General features: G+C 35.6%; 2 protein-coding genes across 2 annotated transcripts; both read right to left on the bottom strand.

The window, feature by feature from the left end:
- Positions 1-1,018: 1,018 nt before the first annotated feature.
- Positions 1,019-4,267, bottom strand: LOC142533222 (polygalacturonase At1g48100-like). Its single transcript, XM_075639908.1, has 6 exons — positions 3,622-4,267; positions 2,484-2,928; positions 2,209-2,253; positions 1,898-2,105; positions 1,617-1,807; positions 1,019-1,522 (listed from the first exon to the last, which is right to left on the bottom strand). The coding sequence occupies exons 1-6, from the start codon at positions 4,104-4,106 to the stop codon at positions 1,127-1,129; spliced, it is 1,770 nt and encodes a 589-aa protein (XP_075496023.1). The 5' UTR covers positions 4,107-4,267; the 3' UTR covers positions 1,019-1,126.
- Positions 4,268-15,770: 11,503 nt separating this feature from the next.
- Positions 15,771-17,488, bottom strand: LOC142533604 (E3 ubiquitin-protein ligase BOI-like). The gene is made up of 4 exons (XM_075640429.1): positions 17,437-17,488; positions 16,862-16,997; positions 16,541-16,746; positions 15,771-16,361 (listed from the first exon to the last, which is right to left on the bottom strand). The coding sequence occupies exons 2-4, from the start codon at positions 16,962-16,964 to the stop codon at positions 15,819-15,821; spliced, it is 852 nt and encodes a 283-aa protein (XP_075496544.1). The 5' UTR covers positions 16,965-16,997; positions 17,437-17,488; the 3' UTR covers positions 15,771-15,818.
- Positions 17,489-19,046: the final 1,558 nt, after the last annotated feature.

The raw sequence follows: 19,046 nt of genomic DNA, 5'->3' as shown, positions 1-19,046 counted from the left end.
ATATATATATATCAGTATATATATGAATTATTGTTTCCAAAGATGACGTGAGGTGTGTATATATATATATATATGATACTCACGGGAAATTTAGGGTCCGATTCCAGCAAGTGTCACTAATCCAGACGCAGGTTCCAAAATTACCCTGAGCCTGAAATCACAAATAAGATCGTTAGGAGGGCGCCAGGAGGGTGTCCTGGCGTAGCCCCTCCGACGCTCAAGTCAGAGACTGAGGATATATGGGGGGAGCAGCTAAGGGTGCTGCTGAAAACAATATATTGAATGCCATATCATACGCTCAAACCTGATATTTATAGGAGAATACCTGGACCCTTGATGAGCCTGTCTTCCATTTGGACTTGGGATGGGCTAGGGGTTTGGGCCGGATCTTGATGGGTTACCTGATCTTGATGGGTTCATCCCTGGGGTATCACCAGTCTCCCCCTCCCGAGTCGAACTGAATCGTAGGTTCAAAGTTCGATTAGTTGTGTTGTCCTTGGTTTATCTGCGACGAGGACGTACCGTATTAGAAAAATTTATTTCGTTTGTCGTTAACAAACGATGCTTGCCGCTGCGAAAATTACGGGGATTGACCTGCCCGGTCAGGTCGCGATACCCCAGGGATGAACCCATCAAGATCCGGCCCAAACCCCTGGCCCATCCCAAGCCCAAATGGAAGACAGGCCCATCAAGGGCACATGTATTCTCCTATAAATACCCGGTTTGAGCGTATGATATGGCATTCAATATATTGTTTTCAGCAGTACCCTTAGCTGCTCCCTCATATATCCTCAGTCTCTGACTTGAGCGTCGGAGGGGCTACGCCAGGACACCCTCCTGGCCCCCTTCTAACGATCTTATTTGTGATTTCAGGCTCAGGGTAATTTCGGAACCGTGCGTCTGGATTAGTGACACTTGCTGGGATCGGACCCTAAATTTCCCGTGAGTATCAATATATATATATATATATATATATATATATATATAAAATAAAAAATCCTCACTAATCTCTTCACTATCTAATGGAAGAAATTCAAGGGGCCAGCTAGCCTCGCCCGGCCTCACAAAAAAGAAGGAAAACCTAGTACAGAAATAATAAAACTTGTGATCTCTATAAGCTAACTAGTTAGCAAGAATCATTATTCCCCGGATTAATGTTGTTGCTCGCTGGCTTTCCAATTTGCAAGCAATTCACCGGAGGAGTTGTGGGAGACAAGAGCTTTCCGAATGCTTGCCAACAATAAGGATCGTACATGTGATATCGTTGTTTCTGAGGCTGCAGATCTATGCTGGTAAGTGTGACATCCGTGCACGGCATGCTATCGCTGCACGCGAAGTGGACGGGGCTCACCGTATACGTTCCCCTTATATTTTCATAACTTATACCTGATAGAGCCACTGCAGACGTTTGATTCTTGCAGCTTCGGGCGTCGCAATAATATTGGTCGATGATAATCGGGAGTTGGACTTCGGATACCTGAATGTTTGAGAATTGTATTCCTTGCACAGATCCTAATCCACCCTGGAAAGGTGATATTTAGTTTTCTTCAGGAATCACGAATATTGTTAAATGTTTGAATATATTACATCCAATATTAATGTTGCTGTTTTTTTACCTGCCATGTTTTTATTCGGGCACCATTCTTCGTGCCCCGAAAGAACACGTCTCGAACGGTGACATTAGATACACAAGCCTTGGTATTGTCTTTTCCTAGACCTCCGATACTGATGCCATGTCCTGGTCCGCAGTTGACATCATGTATGTATACATTGGTGCATCCGGTTTGTATGGATACACAGTCATCCCCTGAATTGACATGACTACCTGTTTAATTAGTCCATCACACATACAAATAGTGGAAATTAAATGTAGTTTTTGCAGTGTTTATTCACGTACCACAAGCAAGATTGGAATTACGAATAAGCACATCTTTGGAGTTTTGGAGATGTATTCCGTCCGTATTCGGGCTGTCGCCTGGGGATGAGACTCTAAAATTATAGACGGATACTCCAATGCAATTGTCGAATTTTAGATGACATTGAGGGCTGTTCTGTATGCTTAACCCGGTTACCGTCACATTGAAACTTCCATAGAATCTAAGTGCCTAAGCATTAAGAACCATATCGTTCCATTTTAGTAAAAACTGAAACTCACATTTAGTTCCAATACAGGACTCAGGTTAATGTAATGTCAATGTCGGTTCTCACCGTTGGCTTTATGCGTGGCATTTTCTCTCCAGACGAGTTTGCAAGCTGCGATATTTGGCCCAAAAAGTAAAATTTAGTGACACTTAGAAGGATAATGGAAGCACTTGCGAAATATTAAGCGACTCATTGTAAAGTAGCCAATGTAGTTAAAGATTTAGTTTTTTCAACATGTCTTGAAATAAAAATATGTGAGTCACTTTAGTAGATCAATTCTTGCTAACTTTAGGCATTTGGGAATTAAGTTAACTAACGAAAGATAAAGAGAATAATCATACTGAAATAGGAGGGCTTTCCTTCATTGTTCCATTTGATGGGTTTAAAAGTGTTGATCGACCATCCAAGGGATCATCTTCGTATGAAGAACCTTGCCACCAAACAGCCCCATTGCCGTCTATCGTCCCGCTTCCCTTTACTGTAATTCCTACCAGTTTTGTAAATTCAAGCCACTGAAGAAGACCAGAGCCCCATGCCTTTGAGCTTGTTGGGGCAACAATTTTACCATCTAACTGCCAAAAATTCAACAAACACGTCACCTTGATGAACATATTTTGGAAATGTAATTTGAAATAAAAGCATTTATAGTTTACCTGAAATACAATATTGTGTTGGCAATATGGACCAGAAAATGAAATTGGTCCCACTAGAAATACATAATCTGTTGGGACATGGACGATCGAGGCTTCAACCTTGCAAGCAGCAGCCCATGCAGCTTGAAATTGCCTGCATTGAATTCACCCATATGGATCTTTTCATTACTTTTAATTAATTCCTGTAATTTTATATTTAATCACGTACAAATTATGATATATTAAAGTATTGTCATGATAAGCTGTATTATGTTACTATACTTAAACTGTGATATTAATTAAAGAGTAGGTCTCTTGTGAGACGGTCTCACGAATCTTTATCTGTGAAACGGGTCAACCCTACCGATATTCACAATAAAAAATAATACTCTTAGCATAAAAAGTAATACTTTTTCATGGATGACCAAAATAAGAGATCTGTCTCACAAAACGACCCGTGAGACTGTCTCACACAAGTTTTTGACTTAATTAAATTAAAGCTTTCTTATCCATTATTTTATTTGAAATTAAAGCATATATCAACAACAGAATTAATGACCCGATCGAGAATACTCCATTATCCTATAAAATATTAATAATATATTATTAAAATCACGACCATTTTTACAAAACAATACATGTATAATAAATAAATATTAAAATAGTTTTCAGGGGAATTTTCTTTTATGCCACAATTAGCTCCTAACTTTTGTCCCGACCACCAAAATTCACCTTCTAACAGTTGTCTCGTGACAAGAGGAAACATGATAATGTGATATTATTAAACTATGTAATGTTCACAAATTCTATAACGACTGAATTTTTTGTACGTACTATGTATATAAACTTTACCTTTGTGTCATCCGTGGTTCCATCACCTTTGGCTCCAAATTCCAACACATTATACACCGTGGAACCAGGTGGTTTTTCACCTTTGTTGGGTGGCGGAGTAATTGTGGGAGGAGGGCTTCCTTTGTGTCCTGTGGTTGGTGGTGGCGGAGGGCTTCCTTTATGTCCTCCAGTAGGCGGTGGCAATAGTGCCAGTGGCGGAGCCAATGCTGCTGGCGGCGGCGGCGGGGGAGTCAGAGCTAGTGGTGGTGCTTTTGGAGAATGAGCTTTATGTGCTGATTTACCAGCATGGCCATGATGAAGATAATTGGAGCCATGTTTTCTGTCTTTCTTCTTGGATAGGGAAGCTGAGCTACTTATTGAATTTTGCCTCCAATGATTGCCTACTCTTCTTGCATTGCAAGTGCTTTCCATGCAAGAAAGCCATAAAACAAGAAATATGGTAAGCAAAAATATGATGTTCTTCAAGCAAAAAGCACCCATTTTTTGTCTATTGAATTTGCGTGGGTGCGTGGCGGCGGCTGTGGGGGATATGGTGGTGGTATTGGTAGTGGTAGTCGTAGTGGTGGAGGAGGTGATGATTAGTATAAAGATGCTTCTGTTAGTATATGTAAGGAGGATGGGTTTGAAGGCGTTATATGTAGAAGCTAACTATTCATGAGGACAAGAACTGAGGTTGTTGATAAATGTTAAAAAGACATGTGTTTTTTATTCCCCTGTTCTCTTGTTATTTATCGCTTGGAATTCCTTCTTGCCAATTTTTTATGGTTGGGACCTCGATTTCTTATAATATGTCCAATTGAGCAAAAAACTTCCAATAAAAAAGACAAGAGGGGTAAATAAATAAATGAGGAAATTGCATTTTTGTTCTTACATGTCTACTTTTTCGCATTTTTTGTCATCTATATATTCAAATGTCACATTTAGTCTTGCTTCTTTCTAATTTTGATAATTTCAATAGTTGTTGATTAGGAACGTTGGTGTGATACTACTACGTCAGGCGTCAATAACATATCAACGTTTGATTGATGTCGCATCAACGTCATCTCGAAAAAAAAAAAACTGAAATTGCAAAAAAAAACAAAAATAAAAAAATACGGCAGACTAAAACTGGTATTTGACAACCTAGAGGACTAAAACAACAAATAAACAAATATACGGGGGACAAAAATGAAGTTTTCCCTAAATAAATTAATGCACTTCATAATTATAATTCACGATATTATTCAAATTTTGAGGACAGAGCTGATAAATATGTGCAAATTACGTTGCTACAATATCAAGATTTATCTTGGCCAAGAGAAGATGAATATATATGTGATTGAAGAGCCACTGATATGTGATAAAATAGGAGCAAAACCTTCTACAAGTTACAGCAAGAAGTAAAAGCAATAAAGCAAACACTAAGGATGGACTAGTTCTAATGTTTGAACATTGAATATATACCTTACAAATTCACAATTCATTTGTCAAAATAGAATGATCTTATATTCTTTATCAAGTTATGACAAATATCTAACACAGTGCTATCTAATAAAAGTTGCCCCAAATCTGATCATAAGACAGATGAAAAATACTTTTTAAAAAAATTTGCTCGTACATACACTGATGGATAAAGAAATTTCATGTTTTGGTGTTAACAAATAGCTAAACTGAATTGGTCCAGTTGAACAAAATTGATACGATTCCATCTGCAACTTAAATAGTTCCTGTCAGAATATTTGTTTTCATTATTTCAGTTTACCTACATTCAATTTACCAGAATCGGTTTGAGCAAGCAGACAAAAACAAATCGCAACAGTGTAAAATACAAATTTGATCGTTACAGTGTACGACCATCAGAAATATGTTGACATGGGCTAAAAACAAGCCAACAGACACAAATCAACATATACTTTTTCAGGAACTATATATAGATAAATAATTTAGCTGTACGAAGTTAGTTTTGCAACAACTGAAAAAGACTAAATGCTCAAATCTTCATCCGAACAAAAACTCAATCAGTTTAACAAACGATAAAAAGTCTTTGTATCTGATTCTTTAATGATCAATAAGTGCTAAGATAGTACTGTAATTCATCACATTTGAATAGCAGTTTGCATACTGTCTATTACCAGAAAAGATATATTATGAGTTTCAGTCTGACAATGTCTAAATCCAAACTGAACTGAGATCTTGCAAATCACTTGTATAATCCAAAATCTTCTAGTGTGAACCTTCCAAACGGAAGAAAAGGTAATGTAGGAGCTTGAGTCTCTGAACATCCGGAAACATATATGTATATTTTTGTCTCATTTCTTTCATTATTTGTTCGCATATATAATTTTTTACAATATACATCACATCAATTCAACCATAAAAACACTAAAACGTATTTAAAGTATTTATCCAAATGAAACCCCAAAACACATGACCCAGACGTCCTGGGCGTTGGCCGTAGTGTTCCGATCGTTGGTTCTTGCGTCTTCTCGGTCCTTCTGCCGTATGATGTTTGGATCGTATTGGCGACCCACATTATAAAAGGGTGTGTGTTGTGATATCATTGTTCGCCGTAAAAAGCCAAGCAGACATGTGAGTATGATGTTTGGGTCGTAGAAATTCGAGTTGAATATAACATAACAAATAAATATATATATTTGGTCACATGCGACCCCATCACGGGTTTCAGTTTTGTATTCATGTGAAATTGTTGACAAGTCAATAAATCAAGTGTTAAGATCTATAATTTTAGGGTAACTTGAACTCAATTGCATATCATTAAATATTATACAAACTTTATATTTTTATGACCGATGATTTCGTTTTGTTTTGTACAAAGCATCGTGACAGACATTTCGATAAGTACGGAATTATACTTGAATGTTGTTAACCGATTGTGTGTATGTTTTGTGGAATATGATGAGGATGAGACAATCTATACGAGTGTTCCACTAATTTCCAAAATCTTAAAAACAACGATTTCGTGAATTCTATAAACATCGATTTGGTTCATCACAAGTTACAAACCGAATTCGGTTATTTTGTTCTGTCTCCAAGTCCTCAGCACTTGTTTCTTCTCTCCAATTGCTTATTAATTAATTTAAAGTACATAACAACAAAAATTTGGGAATCTTTTGACCAACAAATTCATGTCGACACATCCTCATACAAGTGATGTTAAGCTCCATACATAGTGGGATTTTTAAAACAACTTCTACGTTTTGTTGCGATCAGATTTCTTACTTAGCTCAAATTGTTACGATTAAGAACCTCAAAAACTAGTTCAAAGAAGGGAGAATTGTCCAAATCCATATATAGACCTCTCAAGAACTCTATCCAATCGATATGAGACTTCAACACACATCCTCACGCTCAAGAATGAACAATTAGAGCATGGAGACATTAACGAGTGACACAATTATGGGTAGTCTAACACATAACGGTAAGCATGACCTCTCATTTAATGTTAAATTAGGACTTTGACTTAACTCAAACCCAAAAACTAGCTTGATAGAAGCAGATTGTCAAAATCTATATATACCACTCTCAAAAATCGTATACAACCGAAGTTGATAGTTAACACAAATGATACCAAAATTCCTTCTAATGAAAGATATCTCAGGTTCAATATTTTTAAAAAATTCTCTCTGCATATTATTATTATTATTATTATTATTATTATTTTATATTCTTATAGCACTACGAGCAGCTTATTAATGATTTCATAATAAATTATTTTACTAAGCCGCCATAGGCCGGCCAATTACATCTTCTGGTTCGAGCAAGATAGGTAAATACGGATCATACCACGGCTTACTTTAGCAACAAAATATGAATATGAATAATATCATAAAAATCATATTTATTATTTTTATGAAATATAAGTAATGAATATTAAAAATACATCATATATAAATTACGTACATAAAATGTGTAAATTGATATTGTGAATCGATAGTGGGCTCGTTAAATATTAGTTGAGATATTTAAATTAAGTACGAGAATTTTTTATTTTATTTTTTTTATAGTGGAGAGATGAATGAGAATTTTAGATTTTAATATGACAAAAACTTGTATGAAACGGTCTCAGGTCGTATTTTATGATACAAATCTTTATTAATATTATTTTTTATGCTAAAAGTATTCATGTTTGTTCATATAATGAATCGTGCAACTCCTCAATATCGAACTCCAAATTATGGCATCACCCTGCCAAGGTGTATCTTTGAGTAACTTCTGTTGGATCAATTTATTTATATGAGCTTCTATATGAATAATTATGTGTTGTGGGCTTGTCTATTAAGTTAAGTCCAAAATAAAGTGATCAACTAAGGTTTCGGGTTATTGGGCTTTGATGTATCTAATGGGTTGTGGGTCTTTAATGTGTAGAGACATAAGTGTGATTTCTGTTTTTATGATGGACTAAAACAGAAATATCAGAAGATATTGATAAACATTATCTATAAATATGGGTCATGGTCCCCAGATCTCGCGTTGTCACTTTCACTATTCTCTCCCCCATTAAGAAAATAGTTCTGAAGAGAAACTAAAGTATTCTCTCAAGGAAAGAGCGCGTAGATCTGGAAGATCAAGACACATTCTAAACAATTCACGATTATGGCTTCAGGTACGCTTTCCGCTTAAATTTTCAGTCAAATTCTTGATGATTTATCATGATGGATTCTGCGGTTTATGGGTTTTCCCCAACAAGTGGTATCAGAGCCAATCATGTTTGAATTATTAAGAATTGTTTAAAGTTTTTGAATATGATTCGGTTCCAGATCTGGAAAAGAAAATTTTGTTTAAAACTTTTCTGTTTTGTCTTCAGATCTGAAAATTTTTTTGATATGGTTTCAGATGTGGAAAATTTTTGGTTGAAAACCAAATCTTTTAAGGTTTCAGTTTTGGTAAAAAGATTTGGTTGTAAATTTTAAAGATTTAGTATAAGATTTCGATTTTCCTTCCAGTTTTGTTCAACAAAATATTTTAGAGGAAAATCGAAAATTCGGATTAAAGTTTTTTTTTTAAAAAAAAAGGTATGGATTCGGGCCGGGTCGTACGGACACGGGTCGACCCGACTCGTACGGATTCGGGTCGGGTCGTACGGAACGGGGTTGACCCGACCCGTACTTTTTTAAATATTTTTTTTGTTCAGGTTTATTCGGTTAAGGTTAAATATTCATTAATTCAAATAATGATAAGATTATATGTATTTTTAAAATTGAATAATTGAAATAAAATGTCGCCAAAGTGACATCTTTTATGGAAATTAATTTTATTTTGAAATACAAAAGGATTTTAGGTATATGTGATTATATTAATATTGATCGGCCCAAAGGAAGGTTAATAATTAATATAATTACATATGCACTTGTGGTGGTAAACATGTGATAGTTGTTCGGTTTTTCATGTGAATAATAAATCGACTCAAAGGAAGGTTATTATTTGACATGATATTTACTATTAGTGTTTAACTGTTGTACCAGGATATCACTTACAAGTTAATCTTTTGTCCAAAGATGAAACATTAATGGAGTGCACGATATTCTGTTTATGGGGTTTACATTATTTGAATTTATTGATTATTTTATTTGGATATTTGGTTGAGCATGTATGTTCTGTTTTTGTTCTCTGTTCAGATTTGACTCCAGCAAATATTCATTCCAACATAAATTCTATTCCAATGTTAAATGGCTCTAATTTTAAATCATGTCAAGAGAATTTATTGATAGTTCTCGGAGTCATGGATTTGGACCTTACGATAAGGGTTGACTCTCCTCCTGCCGTTACGGATAAGAGTACCTCCGATGAAAAGAGGGAGTTTGAAAGGTGGAAGAGATCGAATCGCATGTGCATGATGATCATGAAGAGGGCCATTCCAGAAACATTCAGAGGCACAATGTCTAGCGACATTACTATAGCTAAGGCTTTCCTTCAAGACCTCGAAAAGAGATTTGCTAAAAGTGAAAAGTCTGAAATTGGTACACTTTTGGCTAGCCTATTTTCAATGAGGTACACGGATAAGGGCAACATTAGGGAGTACATTATGGAAATATCTCATCTTGCTTCAAGGTTGAAAGCACTGAAGCTTGACCTCTCTGAGGACTTGCTGGTGCATCTGGTTTTAATATCTCTTCCTCCTCAATTTAACCAGTTCAAGGTGAGCTATAACTGTCAGAAAGAGACTTGGTCTCTGAATGAGCTCATCTCGCACTGTGTCCAGGAAGAGGAAAGGTTGAAGCAAGACAAGACAGAAAGTGCTCATTATGCCTCTACCTCGAAAGATAAAGGAAAGAAAAGAAAGGATAAGGAAGCTGCGGATACACAGCCTCCGAAGAAACAACAGAAGAATCCTAGTGATTCTCAAAGTTTTGGTTGTTTTTTCTGTTGCAGTGATGGGCATATGAAGAAGCAATGCAGTAATTATCACGCTTGGCGTGCTAAGAAAGGTATGCTTCTGAATATGGTTTGTTCTGAGGTTAATTTAACTTCAGTGCCTAGACACACATGGTGGATAAATTCTGGTGCAACAACTCATATCAGTGTGTCTATGCAGGGTTGCCTGGATTGCCGAAAACCAAGGTGATGCTGAAAGATTCATCTATGTTGGTGACGACAACAAAGTTGAAGTTGAAGCAATAGGAAAATTTAGATTATTGTTAAAGACTGAAATATATTTGGATCTTTATGAAACATTTGTTGTGCCTGTCTTTTAGACGGAATTTGATTTCTATTTCTGCATTTGAAAAATTTGGTTATTCTTGTTCTTTTGAAAATGAAATATTCAGTTTGTTTCTCGATTCAAAATTGGTTAGGTTCTGGTTCTTTATCAGGATACGATAATCTTTATTCTTTGGATGTTATTGCTTCATTTAATGAATCCCTGCAAACAAGTAGATGCACTAAAAAAAAATTAAACAATGAGAAATCAGCTGCGTTATGACACAAAAGATTGGGTCATATCTCTGAAAAGAGAATAAGGAGACTTGTGTCAGACGAAATTCTCGAACCTTTAGATTACACCAATTTTAATAATTGTGTTAATTGTATAAAGGGAAAACAAACCAATAAAAGGAGATTTGAAGCCAACAGGTGTTCAGGCGTCTTAGAACTTATACATACTGATATTTGTGGATCATTCCCTTCGGCTTCTTGGAATGGTCAACAGTATTTTATAACGTTCACAGACGATTTTTCAAGATATGGCTTCATTTATCTCATTCATGAAAAGGCACAGTCATTGGATGTATTCAAAAACTATAAAGCTGAAGTTGAAAATCAACTTGGCTTAAAGATTAAAAGCGATAGATCTGACCGTGATGGTGAATACTATGGTAGATATGACGGTTCAGGTGAACAACGTCCAGGACCTTTTGCTAGATTCCTGGAGGAATGCGGTATCGTCCCACAGTACACTATGCCGGGTTCGCCCACTATGAATGGTGTTGCTGAAAGACGAAACAGAACGCTTAAGGATATGGTGAGGAGTATGATCAGTCATTTTACCTTACCAGAATCACTCTGGGGAGAAGCATTAAAGACCGCAGCATATATCCTTAACAGGGTTCCAACTAAGGCAGCGACCACAACCCCATATGATCTTTGGACGGGTAAAAAGCCCAGTCTTAAGCATCTACACGTTCGGGGATGTCCAGCTGAGGCAAGGCCTTACAAGCCTAATGAAAAGAAATTGGACTCAAGGACAGTTAGTTGTTATTTTATTGGATACTCTGAAAGATCCAGGGGGTACAAGTTTTATGATACTACGAGTAAGTCGATTTTTGAGTCAGGAAATGCCCGGTTCTTTGAGGATGTTGAGTTTGCGGGGGGAGATAAAGTAAGGGATATTGTCTTTGAAGAGAAATATGTAAATGTTCCCACAGGTGTTTTGGACATTGATCAGGATCATATTCCCCATTTTGACCAAGACACAATACAGAAAAACAATATTAGAGATCCTCTCATTCTAGATGAACAAACTCAAGCACCTCCAGAACCTATGCCATTAAGGAGATCCACTAGAGAACGGAGAAATGCTGTGCCGGATGATTACATTGTATTTCTTCAAGAACATGAGGCAGACATTGGATTGATGGAGGATGATCCTATTAACTTCCGTCAAGCCATGGAAAGTTCTAACTCTCAAAAGTGGAATGATGTCATGAATGAGGAGATAAAGTCCATGAAAGACAATGACGTATGAGATCTTGTCCCATTGCCTAAAGGTACGAAGCCCATTGGTTGCAAATGGATATATAAAATCAAGAGGGATTCGAAAGGCAACGTGGAAAGATATAAGGCTCGTCTTGTTTCTAAGGCTTTACACAGAAAGAAGGCATTGATTATAAAGAGACTTTCTCTCCGGTTTCTTCGAAAGACTCTTTAAGGATTATAATGGCTTTGGTGGCGCATTTAGATATTGAGCTTCATCAGATGGATGTAAAGACTGCATTTCTAAATGATGACATTGATGAAACGATTTATATGGTGCAGCCAGAAAATTTTGTGTCCAAAGACACAAATAATATGGTTTGCAAATTAAAGAAATCCATCTATGGGCTCAAGCAGGCATCTCGACAATGGTATTTCAAATTTCATCAAGTGATCATCTCGTTTGGTTTTGAGATGAATTTGGTCGATGATAGTGTGTACCATAAGTTCAGTGAGAGTAAGCATATTTTTCTGGTTTTATATGTTGATGACATTCAGCTCGCTAGTAACGATATAGAGTTGTTGCATGAAACCAAGAGATTTTTAGCTAAGAATTTTGAGATGAAAGATCTTGGTGATGCATCTTTTATACTAGATATTCAGATACATTGGGATCGTTCTCGAGGTATTCTTGGATTATCTCAGAAAGGCTATATCGAAAAAATTCTCAAGCGATATGGGATGTAAGATTGTAAACCAACGGATAACCCTGTGGCTAAGGGAGACAAATTTAGTCTCAAACAATACCCAAAGAATGATTGTGAGGAAAAAGAAATGCAGAAGGTTCCCTATGCATCTGCAGTGGGGAGTCTGATGTATGCTCAGGTTTGTACACGTCCAGATATTGCGTACGTGACAGGAATGTTGGGACGATATTTAAGTAATCCAGGAGTGGAACATTGGAAAGCAGTCAAAAGGGTTTTACGGTACCTACAGAGAACAAAAGATTACATGCTCATATATCGGAGGTTGGATCAGCTTGAGATCATGGGGTATACTGACTCCGAATTTGCTGGATACCAAGATAGTATGAAATCTACGTCAGACTACATCTATCTCCTTTCTGGAGGTACATTTCCTGGAAGAGTGCTAAACAGTCTCTTATAGCTTCTTCCACCATGGCAGCTGAGTTTGTAGCGTGTTATGAGGCATCCAATCATGGAATATGGCTGCAAAATTTTTTCACGGGACTGCGCATTGTTGATGACATTGAAAAGCCAATAAGATTACATTGTGACAATAAATCAGCAGTTATGTATTCCAATAACAACAGGAGCTCGACGAAGTCAAAACACATTGACATCAAGTTTCTGGTTGTTAAAGAAAGAATTCAGAGTGGAAAATTGTCTATTGAGCATATCGGTACAAACTCTATGGTTGCGAATCCGCTTACTAAGGGACTAGAACCCAAACAATTTCATGAGCACACTACTAGTATGAGTGTGATGTCAATTGAGGAAATTCAGTTTTAGTGGGAGTTTGTTATTTTAAATGCTTTTCAGTTGTAGACATTTTCAGTTACAGTTATGTAAATTTATTTTCTGCAGAAATAAATTTCAAGTTAAGTCACACACTGATTATGATTTAAAGTTTAATCTCAATAAGGTTAAAGGAATGACCAGTTGGAAATAGGCATGTTACGGTCACATTGCATGAAATTTCCATGCTACACATCCACTTCATGATCCATGTCATTCAGTTGTGTTAGTATATGTGACCATTGATGGGTCTAGTTACCTTGAGTATAGCGAAGACTGCTTTAATCCTATGTTGGTGTGATTGATGGACCAGATTGGTTATAGATACATTTCGGAATGACAACAATTTTGAGCTCATAAGGTTATTTTCACAAACATAATTATAAAGTTACACATATAGCCCAAGTGGGAGATTGTTGGATCAATTTATTTATATGAGCTTATATGTGAATAATTATGTGTTGTGGGTTGTCTATTAAGTTAAGCCCAAAATAAAGTGATCAACTAAGGTTTCGGGTTATTGGGCTTTGATGTATCTAATGGGTTGTGGGCCTTTAATATGTAGAGACATAAGTGTAATTTCTGTTTTTATGATGAGCTAAAACAGAAATATCAGAAGATATTGATAAACATTATCTATAAATATGGGTCATGGTCCCCAGATCTTGCGTTGTCACTTTCACTATTCTACCCCTCATTAAGAAAATAGTTCTGAAGAGAAACTAAAGGATTCTCTCAAGGAAAGAGCGCGTAGATCTGGAAGATCAAGACACATTCTAAACAATTCAGGATTATGGCTTCAGGTACGCTTCCGCTTAAGTTTTCAATCAAATTCTTGATGATTTATCATTATGGATTCTGCGGTTTATGGGTTTTCCCCAACAACTTCTGCTTCGTTTACCAAACCTGCACTGCTAAGAAGATCAACTATACAAGAATAATGCTGCCTCTCTGGATGTAGTCCACATCGAGTTTGCATTGCACGGAACGCAAATCTTCCCCCGTCAACAAATCCTGGATGGCTGCCACCCGTTAACACACTCGAAAACATTACTTTTTACGGTTTAAGACCATTTTGGATCATTGAATCATACATTTCGAGGCACTCAACTCAAAATCCATTTCGTGCTAGTGCGCTATTTATTGATGTAAAACAGATAACATTTGGGGAAACAATTTAATTGAAAACCTGTCAAGAAAATTTAACACCACTTGATCTAGAATATGTACGGTCTCACAAATCTTTACGGAGAAATGAACATAAATGTAAATTGTTCAGAAGTGTACATGAGAACATTGTCAGCATAAGCCTGTATCTAACGGGGTCAAGAAAATATGCAGCCCAAACATAAGATTATCGGATATGAATAATCAGTGCAACATTATCACAAACTTCAAACAATCCCACAGAATATTACTTTGTTGGATATAATCTCACATAAAGAAGGAAAACATGTAGAATCAGTCCTGTTAACTTTATAATTTTGATCAATTTATTCATTATTTTCTTTGTCTTAGTTTTTTGGATTAATAATATTTTTATTTACTATGAATGCATATTCTGAATTAAAAAAAAATAAAAAAATTATGGGATGTAATCCATTAAAATTTTATTTAATCAACACTTTGCTAAATCTCGACATGAAAAATTATAATTTTGACCATATATATTTGATCCTTGCAATTTAATTCGACCATCTATATTGTTAAATTTAATTTAATTTACATGTTTTAGTTTATGATAATTTTAGTATAGTTTGTAATTTATGACATTATAATTTATACACTTCAACTCTACATTTACACCTTTATCAAGAGAAAAACTAAAACTGAAAAAAAACAAAACAAAACAAAACAAAACAAAAATAGCATACTATAACTTAATTTTGACAATATAAATAACCAATATTAGTTTTACAAATTGGTAGGTTATATATATATATATATATATATATATAGTTGATGGATTAATTTTCTTATTTAATGCTGTAATAAATTACCTACCAATTTGTAAAACTAAATCTTTCAAAATCTTACACCTTTAACAAGATACCACATCGTTTTTCGACATTCGCTAGACTTTCCCTTAGGTACTGCATCTTTTTTGTCCCTATTTTTCATAACTATACAATACTCGATCAACAATAGACCAATAAATTACATCTGAGCTAGGGAGAGGGATGGCTAAATCTTTCAAATTTCGATTTAATCATATGCTTTTAATGATTTCGACTCGATTGCATATGAACAACTCGAGGTGTGAAGCTTAATCCTGACGAGCAAATCTTATTCGACACTTCGTGCTACATTTGCTACTATATTCTGCGGATCTACAACGTGTATCTTGTTACTGGACGAAAGGAAGATAACGATAGCTCAATATAAAGCGAAAACTATACATTTTTGTGGAAGTAGTCTTAGTAAAGGATCAAGTCCAAGAAGTCAATTTTATATTTTGAGAATGCAATGCATTACTTATCTGCATTTTAACTCAATATTGTAACAGTCTTTTATATAACTTATTTGATTAATTATTTAGGAGATACACCTCAAAGCTAGCATTTGTTACCATTCTGCACACAGGACAAGCACCCACAAAGCCTTCACACTCCTTACACAGACAAAGATGTCTACAAGGCATTAACACTATAGATACCTCCTTTGATTTACAATATCTACAGATAGGAGCATTAATATATACTGGACTAGATCTTTCATGCTTACCTGAATTGCTGAGAAAATTGTTCGGATCAATAGACGAGGCAGCGTCATCAATATCATTCTCTCCAACTCTGTTTCCTCGGTTGGAACCTTGTTGCATTGCTTGCTTTAGACTGGTTTTCAATGCTTTAGCAACTGATTCATTGTACTTTGCAATGTTGCACCAACTCTGAGCTTCGGCTGTTAACTGTTTTGTACGTTCGACAAGTTCATTGTTCTTGCAAGTTACAGTCTCCAACTCGAGATTTTTCTGATGCAACTTCTTTATACAGCTGTTCTCTAAATAAGTTAGGCATGAAGTGTAGTGATTCTGTCTTATTTCTCTTAGCCCTTTTAACAGATTCTCTTCCTGTTCATGATGCAATACGATGGGCTCAAAATATATACACTTTTAGTAGAAACTGAAACACAAAACGGGCTTTCAAGATTAGCGAAGAGTTCATTTTCTGTTGCAGAAAAACAAGTACATTTGGGACGTTTAGGTGAAAGGAAATGGACATTTTAATGCATGGAGTAGATTTCGACTACCTGGATTCTCATATAATGTTCCAGTTCTTTTCCATTTTGATTGAGTTCTCTCTCGACATCAACATGCAGAGACGGAAGTATCGATGATCCAATGGTCATGCTTCCACTTGCAGAAGAAAGTGTGGAGTTCCGTTCATCGTCATCATAAGACAGCCTTAAACCAGCAGACACTGGATTCTTGTTGAAAATGCTGGCTTTTTTATCAACTTCATCATGACAAATTAGATTCGATTACAATAAAATATTCTAAGAAACAAATATATTAACCATAGGATCGCATAAACCAGTCAATTGGTCTTGAATTTGATTGATGAAACTTACCATTTACACATAACTGGAGCTGATTTGGGGCATCATCAGGAAACTGGAAATGATTGCAACCAGGAATAGGAGGCACTGCTGCATTGGTGTTATTTCTGAACATCGTGGAGTGCGTATACCGACAAAAGAAGAACCTCTGAAGAAGGAAACATGATTTTTAGGCACAATTTAATGACTTATTTGAACCAGATACAAGTGTTAAAAAAGGAGAAAGAGGCCCATTCTGCATACTCTTACCCCTCTCATGATTATTACAGTCAAGATGCATCACATTAGATTATCCATTCTTACTATTTATTACATCTTATCATCGCTTTACTGCCACTGTCACAAATCCCAACAGGGATTCTATCAAAATGAAATTCAAATAATTAATCAGCGGAAATACGATTGATCATTAATCATTCATGACCTATAGCTTTCATCAAAACAAGAACAGCTTGATCAGAAAAAAAACTCAGATCATCGTACTTAATGACAATGCAATAAATATCCAAAACGAGGATAGAAACTCAGAAAGCTCCATTTTTTCCTCATGTATTCGCTTGAAATCACTTGAAAAAAATGAAGATCACCTTCAAAATCAAGCCCTTTACTTCAAATTCAAAAAAGTGAATCCCTCTCGATCCTGCATACAAAAAAATAAATTCTCACACGACTAATAATTCTTTCCGAGTTCTGAAAAAAAAAAAGAAGACAAAAAACCAAAACAAAAGCTGAAACAAAACATTTGAAAAGTCCAAAGAGATGACAACAAGAATAAAAACCAACACTTTACCTCCACGGAATTATCAAGAAAACTCTGATCAGATCATCCGATGCAAGAGAAAAAAAATATAAAAAAGCAATATCGCAGAGAAATGAGGTTGTGGGTAGGAGTGGAAGAAAAGAATTAAGGAAGAATAATGATAGTCAGAGTTTGGTTGGAGGGTGGAATGGTGGGGGGGCGTTTGTTACAACAAATCAATATCAATAGTACGAAGTACTAATACTGGAGCAAAGGAAAGAATCAATAAGAGGAAGAAGAAACGTTGGCAAGAGGGCGGGGGCCACCACTGTCGTAGAATCCGGAAAAAGGGCCAGATTTCTGGGGAAGTGGGGTCACCCTCCTCCACTTCTTCCGCATAGCACGAAATACAGTAATTGTATTTCGGTGTACTAGATAATTTTACAACACGTAAGACCGCAACCAGGGTCCATTAGAGAGATTATTTTTTTTTGTTACACGTGGATTATTTATTAAATGTTAATTTTTGAATCATCAATGTATATATATATTAAAGATTTAAATGATTTAATTATATTAAAATGATAAAATAAATACTCCTAATATAATATAGATTAACCCAACTATAGAATAATTTTAAATTTTAGTGTACAAATTTGAGTATTACATAAAGATATAATTAAAATATACTAATAATTCAGTTCATATGTGGTGTAAATAATGTTTTTTTGTGTAAACAAAATCGGATGTTATGTTAAAAAAAATTGAAAATATATTTTTATAAGATTTTTGATATCCAAGTTATTGGATTTAAATTATAAGTGAAATCCGAGTAGACGTGAAATTAATTTTCATATATGAATTATGGGTCTAGTATCCGTACCAGACTATGAAATTTACAGTGTTTCATCAAATTGATTGCAAATTAGTCGATAAAAGATATTCTACTTTGATTCATGGCGGTTACATCGAATCCCAATACACGTCTTGGACTCGCTTGTGACCCGCTTGAGTGGGTTAACATTCGTCCCACCGGAGCGGGTTTAACACAAGATCGGCTTTAAGCTCGAATAAGTTAATGAGTCATGAATATATTTGTTAAAGTTCGAGTTCAGCTCGATCAACTCAAACAATCAAGAGTTCGGCTCATTCGACTCGATTACATCCCTAGCTCTAATTAGATATTTTGAAAAATAAAAAACAAAAGTGAGCTCGGCTGGGTTACATCTCCATCTCCCATAAAATTTGTAAAATAAAAAAAGTAGTGCGCGGTAAAAATGTCATGAAATTTTAGTGAGGGAATTTTGGTACTAAAAACTTGACGATCCTTTGATGTGTTGCGACTAGAAAAACATATGCCTTGGAAAATCCAAGTGAGAAGCAAATGATTAAAACAAAGATTCTCTGTTACAAAATACAGACATATAAGTTGGGCTGTGGGAGAATAAATTATGTGGA

Source organism: Primulina tabacum, chromosome 18 (genome assembly GCF_025594145.1).
Source record: "Primulina tabacum isolate GXHZ01 chromosome 18, ASM2559414v2, whole genome shotgun sequence".
In the NCBI taxonomy this organism is placed as follows: Eukaryota; Viridiplantae; Streptophyta; class Magnoliopsida; order Lamiales; family Gesneriaceae; genus Primulina; species Primulina tabacum.
Note: the sequence above shows the minus strand (reverse complement) of the source record. Positions and strands in the feature narration are given on the sequence as shown.

Excerpts from the sequence above, each read along its gene's own strand:
- LOC142533604 (XM_075640429.1), bottom strand. The coding sequence starts at position 16,964 with ATGTTCAGAAATAACACCAATGCAGCAGTGCCTCCTATTCCTGGTTGC. Across the intron at positions 16,747-16,861 it reads GCTCCAGTTATGTGTAAATG|TTGATAAAAAAGCCAGCATT; the intron begins GTAAGTTTCATC and ends GTCATGATGAAG. Across the intron at positions 16,362-16,540 it reads AACATTATATGAGAATCCAG|GAAGAGAATCTGTTAAAAGG; the intron begins GTAGTCGAAATC and ends CATCATGAACAG.
- LOC142533222 (XM_075639908.1), bottom strand. The coding sequence starts at position 4,106 with ATGGGTGCTTTTTGCTTGAAGAACATCATATTTTTGCTTACCATATTT. Across the intron at positions 2,929-3,621 it reads ACGGATGACACAAAGGTAAA|GCAATTTCAAGCTGCATGGG; the intron begins GTTTATATACAT and ends AATTCAATGCAG. Across the intron at positions 2,106-2,208 it reads TGCCACGCATAAAGCCAACG|GCACTTAGATTCTATGGAAG; the intron begins GTGAGAACCGAC and ends CTTAATGCTTAG.